This window comes from Tachysurus fulvidraco, chromosome 26, assembly GCF_022655615.1.
Source record: "Tachysurus fulvidraco isolate hzauxx_2018 chromosome 26, HZAU_PFXX_2.0, whole genome shotgun sequence".
NCBI lineage: Eukaryota > Metazoa > Chordata > Actinopteri > Siluriformes > Bagridae > Tachysurus > Tachysurus fulvidraco.
Window position 1 is genome coordinate 9,435,964 of NC_062543.1, and position 7,213 is coordinate 9,443,176.

Below are 7,213 nucleotides of genomic sequence, written 5' to 3' on the forward strand. Positions count from 1 at the left end.
CTAGTAATTTATACAACACTGCAGGTCTGTACCGCTAACTGTTCTACAGTTTTAGCATATGAGTTTTAAGGCACATGAAAGTCATTTAAGGTACATATTGCAGTTTCAGCATTTAAGAGTCACATTTACAGACATGAAAAATCCTTCGTTAGCCCAGGGAATGTCATGACAATTGTCATGACATTTGACTGAATTAACATGTTATGTTGATTTCTGTGGTGAAATGTGCATTCCATGTGCAGGCACTGCTGATGAAGTCCTACATGCAAGAGGGGACCAGGTGACAGTTATAGATGTTCATGATTTCAGCCAGTCCTCCCTCCAGAAGAAAATGATGAAACTGTGGAGCAGAGCCACCAAAAACTGGTGGAAATTTACAGTCAGGAGTGTGCAGCTGGAGCTGAAAGAGCTGAATATACTGTGTTTTATGTTTATAGTAATAAACTGTATGAGTATTTTAAAATTACGTATGTGCTGCCAGTAATCTACTGTAAACTGTAATATAGAAATATAATGTGTTTTATGTTTATGATAATAAACTGTAAAAAGTGTCATCACCAGAGCAACAGTGACTGCTTCCCTGAATTTTATTAGGAGGTTAAAACGCTATATCTGTCATTCATGCCATTAGTTTTCCCTATCTGTGTGGACCACAATGCTGACATCTCCTGGTACAAATTGTTACAGGAATGCCTATTATAGAGCTGTTGCTGTCTCTCCTGCGCCTGGAGAAAATGTTTAGCATTTGATTAGTGGCCCAGTGTCTAAAGTATAGCTTGCTTTACTGGGCATGGGACCATCATCACAGATTTATTTATTGATATCAATCATGCTACAGGGCTTCCACAAATTTAACAATTCAAATGGAGGAAATGCTGTTGAAGTCTCGTGAACCTCGCCGACTGCAAATATTCATTTGCTTCCAACTGTTTATCCAATTCTGCCTATCATAACAAACAAATCATGTTCTTAAACATTCAAATAAAATAAGTGGAAAAAGTGCAATAAAATTCCACTAACCTAGCAGTTTTTAGATGATAAATACTGAAATGCATTACTTGAATCCCTAGTAATTCATACAGTGATGTATGTGAAATAAATGATGTTCCTTGGTCAGATAGGATCTCTTTTTTGATCCAAACTCAGGGTATTATGTAAAACCGAAAGCCTCTACTTCTCACTTTGCTGAAAAGCTCAATTGCACTGCCTCAGGATATTGCATTGAATAGAAGAACTAAGACAAAGAGATATGCCTGTGCTCACCATTGTAATGACCCAAAAAGATCCATGCCAATTCTTTCTAAGAGGGAGTAGGCAAAATTTACATTTGAGGCAGCCAACAGTTTAATTTAAATGTCTGAAATTTACCCATTTATGATTCAGACACTCCTTAATCGTTCTGTACTTCTAACCTCTCGCACTATGACCTTGCAGCTGCTGTACAGAATGGACAGTTCCTCCTTCTACTTGGCTGTTTCTGTCAACAAGAATAATGTTTGACAGCTCAATTTACTGTTGGATAAACTCTACTTAGTTAGAGACAGGGAGAGGGGATAAAGAAACAGTGACCAACACATGAGAAAATGGAGCAGGAAGACAGAAACACCACACAATGTTCACAGTTATAACTGATCACTTAACTTTACCCCAGAAAAGAATAGGGTTCTAGCACTCCTTTTTAGAGGGTGTGTACAGACTACCTCTAGGAGCACTTGCACATGTCTCACACTGTGAATGAAGCATTTGGAACTACGCTGCTCGGGCAACCTGTGTAGTTGCTTTGCCTTCTTTGTTGTAACCACTTCCGGGGGAAAGTGTATTTTGACAATACAAGAAAAACTTAATATTTTATTGCAATGAAAAACAAAAAGCCTCAAGGATCACTGACATCAGATATAGTAATAATATGACGATCATTGATTGTAGCCTTTACCTCACAGAAAGCTGTCTGTAGTCCTTCTGTAGGAAATTTTAAATAACAATTAATATAAACTAAAGTAGACACAAAAAAGAAGAAAATCATTGAAAAAAAAAAGCTATGAGCCTCTCAGACTGACAGCAAAAAGCGAGTTTTGAGGAGGTACCAGAAGCTAAGGAATAGAGAGGACACATTAGACAAAGTAATATAAATCAGAATAAACATTAATTATGGTAGATGCATGTAAGAAACTATAACATCCTTTACAAGTACAGTGCACTGTTGTAGAGTAGGGTATAGTATGATAAGCATATATATATATATATATATATATATATATATATATATATATATATATATATATATATATATATATATACAGTCATGAATACCATTATCACAAGAAGGGGGAAAAAAAAACAATGACAAAACAGTGACTAAAATGGTGAAATGCTTGAGAATGTGCAGATCATCCTGTTCACCAGAGAACGTACAAAATCAAAACATATAGCAAAACAAATAACAGACCATTGATCAAAATGTGACTAGAGATGCCTTTTTAGACCTGGTCACTTCATGTGTTTTCTCTGATTTGTTAAAACTGTTCCATTTACATTAGGCTACATAAATGTGTCTTCTTTAATGCTTTAATCTCTCATGTCTATAGTTTTAATACCATATATTTAAGACAATTTTTAGGGTTGTTTGTTATTGTGTTTGTGGGTTTTTTTTCTTCATTTGTAATATTTTTTTGTACATATTTCGGAACTATTTAGTAACTTTATATATATAAAAAGGGTTAACATGTTTATTTTTACATTCTCTCTTTTTGCATTTGTAATATTATTTTGACCCCTTAACAGAACTTGTACCAATTAAGTAAGTTTAGATTTGATAAATAGGGGCAATTCTTTTAAAATAATTATTTACATCAACTAAAACAAACTTGTTACTTGAGTGAAGCATGAACTGTAAGAATTGGGTTTATTCTTGTAATGTTTTGTTAAAAATGGACAGTTCTTTTAAAATAACTATTTACATCAACTAGAACAAACCTGTTACTTGAGTGAAGCATGAACTGTAAGAATTGGGTTTTGTTAAAGAAGTGGCAGTTCTTTTAAACCAACTATTTACATCAACTAGAACAAACCTGTCACTTGATTGAAGCATGAACTGTAAGAATTGGGTTTTGTTAAAAAATTAGCAGTTCTTTTAAACCAACTATTTACATCAACTAGAACAAACCTGTCACTTGAGTGAAGCATGAACTGTAAGAATTGGGTTTTGTTAAAAAATGGGCAGTTCTTTTATACCAACTATTTACATCAACTAGAACAAATTTGTTACAAACTAAAAATGTTAACAAAAACAAAAGCATGCATCGCGATCTACAGAATATTCAAGCCACGGCCGTGACTTATACCAAGCGGCCGAAAAACATCTCTCTCTCCCTCCAAAAAGATTTCAGGTGCATGATTTCAGAACCGGCTGGTAAGGATTGCTGCATCTTTGAGTGGGTGTTTTTGTGCTTTTGACACCATCGGAAGCTGCAGATGAACTTGACTCATCCATTTCTTCGACCTCATTGATGCCACAAACATGGTATCCTCATCCTTCAGAGTAAAATGTTCTTCCAGTTTTTGAAGGATGGGTAAGATCTGTCCACAGGCGGCATTCTTTTCACATGACTTCCCTATTGCGATTTCGTGGATGTATAAAGGATTCTCATGATCATCTTTCAGACGGTCCAGGTTGTCCTTGTACAATGCTTTTTGCAGTCGTGAGTCCAAGGCTGCTGCTTGGATTGCTGGAAACTGCTCCATAAATCTCTCTATCATTAGATATAGAGAGTTACACCTGGTTTTGACATCCAGGATGAATGAGTGTTGTGGAAGGCCTGCAACAACAACAAAAAACAACACACATTTATTTAGCACACACTTGAATATTGAATTATATTGTTTAGATGTGTGAATTTCAAAATAACACTTATAATAATAGTTGCAACTTACCAAGGAGCTGTTGCTTTTCTGTCAAAACTGTTTCAGACATGGAGGATCTCTTGAACCACACGACCACTGCTCTGATTCGGGCTGCCCATTAATCAATGGTTGTATGTATGTGCAAAACATCCTGTTTTTAGGATCTGTAGCTTCCTGATAGCAATATCCATATTGCTAGCATTATCAACAGTCACAGATACAATCTTGCTCGGATCTATCCCAAACTCTTCCAGGATGTCTGAGATCTCCTCGGCCACTACTTCACCAGTTTGTGATTTGTACATTGCCCTGGTGTGGAGGACCTTCTGTTTTACATGGCCCTGGCTTGTGCAGTGCACTGTAACTGTGAGATAGTGATCTTGCCGGAGGCTGGTCCACCCATCTGATGTGATGGCCAGCTTTGGCACATCTTTCAGCTCACTGATCACATTGGCCTTTTCAACACCATACCAGGAAGGAATTAATGTGTCACTGAGATAACTTCTGGAAGAAGGGGTATATTTAGGGTTGAGTGCCCTGCACAATACTCTACAGTAAAAACAATTATAATTTTTTATTTTATCATTATTAAATTGTGTTGTTGTTTATTGTATTGTGGCATGATGAAGCCAAAATACAACCCTTTTTATAATGCATCTATATCCTAAAAATTAATATAACTATATACTGTGTAATGTATATTGACAGACTGTTACCTAAAACCAGCCTTTCACTATGAACTTGGTCAAGGCTAAGTGGCAGTCATTCACCCTCTCCTCAGGCATCCTCCCACCAGGGTGAAGGGGCTTTGGGCTTGTCTTAGACCAGAGGTATTAGGAGGATTTGGTTGGTTCATAGTAGCTGCAGCTTTTAAATAAATAAATAAATAAATAAATAAATAAATAAATAAATAAATAAATAAATAAATAAATTAAATGACGTGAACAACGTTGATTCAAAAATGATTTTAGCATACCTAGATCTGGCAACCACCAGAGAAGAGCTAGTCAGGCAGTCGAAAACTTTGCATTTCTGTCTGCACGTAATGCACTTTTGAAAGATGCTTTGACAGATTGCTTGTGTTTCCGCACTTACATGCAAAAATCTTGTTGCATTTATGACAACGAGCGTTGTCTGCATGGTCATGGTATATTCTGGCAAACGGTTTCCCTATTGCGATTTCGCAATCGGCAGAGCAAATGTAGCACACGCCGTTTACCAATTCGCAAAGCACAACATTCCTTCCGTTTACCCAGCGCGAGATCATAGGAAGGAATTAAAAGTAAGAGGCGGGGCAACATTTACCAAATTTCAAACTTAAAGTACATGCAAACAGATACTAATAGACAGGTTTCAGTCAAATATTTATGAATTTAGGAATCAAAATAATAAAAGATTAAACTAAAAAATAAAAGATAAAAAAAAAGATAAAAAAAGATAAAAAATAAAAGATAAAACTACGCCAAGTTGTCAGAGGAAATGTAACTTAACCGAGTTTTGGAGAAAAAAACAGAAAACAATTAACCATTATTTTTTTTTTTTTTCTTTTTTTATTGAACCTTTATTTAACCAGGTTGAACTCACTGAGATTAAAATTTACAGGAGTGACCTGGGCAAGATGAGAAGTAGCACAAGTAATTCAATAACAGACTTAAACAATACAAACAAACTTTTTATAAGTTATATAGTTATTACGAGATCTATCCTTGAAAGGTTATACTATGCTTCTCAGTCTTTAATTGTGAATTGTGTCAATTTAAAAAAAAAAAAACTATTTGGAACATAGTACATACTAATCCAGTTAAGTATAAAGAATTCGACAAATAAGACAGTGGCAACAACCCCACCAAAGCATAACCTCCATTTTGTAATAAAATTATATATTATTTTATGTAATAAAAGTCCATTAATATGGATTTTAACCCAGTTGTTTCTAAACGGGTGGTCATCATGTCTCCTGCAGAGTTGCCAGATGACAAAGAGTGCAAGCACACTTTTGACTTTTTATGAACTATGCCTATAGAATTTATTGAATGTAATCATCAGAGAAAAAGACTACCAACCAACATTCATTCATTCATTCATTCATTCATTCATTTTCTACCGCTTATCTGAACTTCACGGGTCACGGGGAGCCTGTGCCTATCTCAGGCGTCATTGGGCATCAAGGCAGGATACACCCTGGACGGAGTGCCAACCCATCACAGGGCACACACACTCTCATTCTCTCTCTCTCTCTCTCTCTCTCTCTCTCTCTCTCTCTCTCTCTCTCTCTCTCTCTCTCTCTCTCTCTCACACACACACACACACACACACACACACACACACACACACACACACACACACACACACACACACACACACTACGGACAATCTTCCAGAGATGCCAATCATGATTAACTTCAATTTTGCATTATTGTCAAATCTGTAATTGTTTTCTGCAACAAAACATTGTATAGATAAATATTGTGCAATGCTGATAATATTGCTTTTATTTTATTATCTTGTGTGTGAAAAATCGGTTTGGTCATCAGTTTATTTAATATGAAAAATAACTTAACACAAAAAGGTCGCAAGGTGCAGTTTCATAACGAACTTTGCAAAGGAGACTTTGCACTCAACCAAGTCCGTTGCAACCAAGGTTGAATTATACAAACTTAACCAGTAGGCGTTGTTTTTAGCAAAAAAAAAACCTTTGCATACCCAGCTCTGATAAACGATCTGATATTTACATATCCTTGTGTCCAGACATGTTATAATGTTTTCATATAAAATCATGGTTCCGACTGAGCAGTTAAAAGTGCTTAAAAATTCAAATTGCACGGTTATTACGTTTGACCAACCATATGCGGTTTAACAGACTATCAGAGCCATTGAGAGAAATACTAATACGAAACTTAGAGGCTGACATTTTTTCGGGATTCCCGCGGGTCACGGGAATCCCACGGGAATCCTGTGGGATGGGAAACAAAATCACTATTAATCACGTGACTGGAACGGGACAGGAAAAAAATGTCAGCGGGAGTGGGCGGGACCGGGAATACACAAATATACCTTTTGATATAAATAAAAATATAATCTGTTGCTGCTTAAATGAATGACGTGCTCCACACAAAACTATAAGAGAAGGCGTCTTCCCCATACACTCTCTAGAAGCCGCGAGAATTAAAAATGGAGTCGTAAAAAAAAAAAAAAAACACGGGAGTGGGAGGGAATAGGAGTCATTCTTCTGTTATTGGGACGGGATGGGATTTTACCCAGTCTTTTTTTTTTCGGGATTGGGATGGGACGGGGATTTTTTTCTGGGAGTGGG

The 7,213-nt window shown here is 36.3% G+C and overlaps 1 protein-coding gene across 2 annotated transcripts; it reads right to left on the minus strand.

Annotated features, from left to right (window-relative positions):
- Positions 1-2,885: 2,885 nt before the first annotated feature.
- Positions 2,886-5,156, minus strand: LOC113656671. 2 transcript variants are annotated; one of them, XR_003443967.2, is made up of 4 exons: positions 4,877-5,156; positions 4,617-4,767; positions 3,931-4,404; positions 2,886-3,815 (listed from the first exon to the last, which is right to left on the minus strand). XR_003443967.2 is itself a non-coding variant. In XM_047808992.1 (3 exons), the coding sequence occupies exons 2-3, from the start codon at positions 3,968-3,970 to the stop codon at positions 3,397-3,399; spliced, it is 459 nt and encodes a 152-aa protein (XP_047664948.1). In that variant the 5' UTR covers positions 3,971-4,767; positions 4,877-5,156; the 3' UTR covers positions 2,886-3,396. The 2 variants fall into 2 exon arrangements, 1 of the variants encoding a protein (XP_047664948.1); XM_047808992.1 differs by having other exon boundaries at positions 3,931-4,767.
- Positions 5,157-7,213: the final 2,057 nt, after the last annotated feature.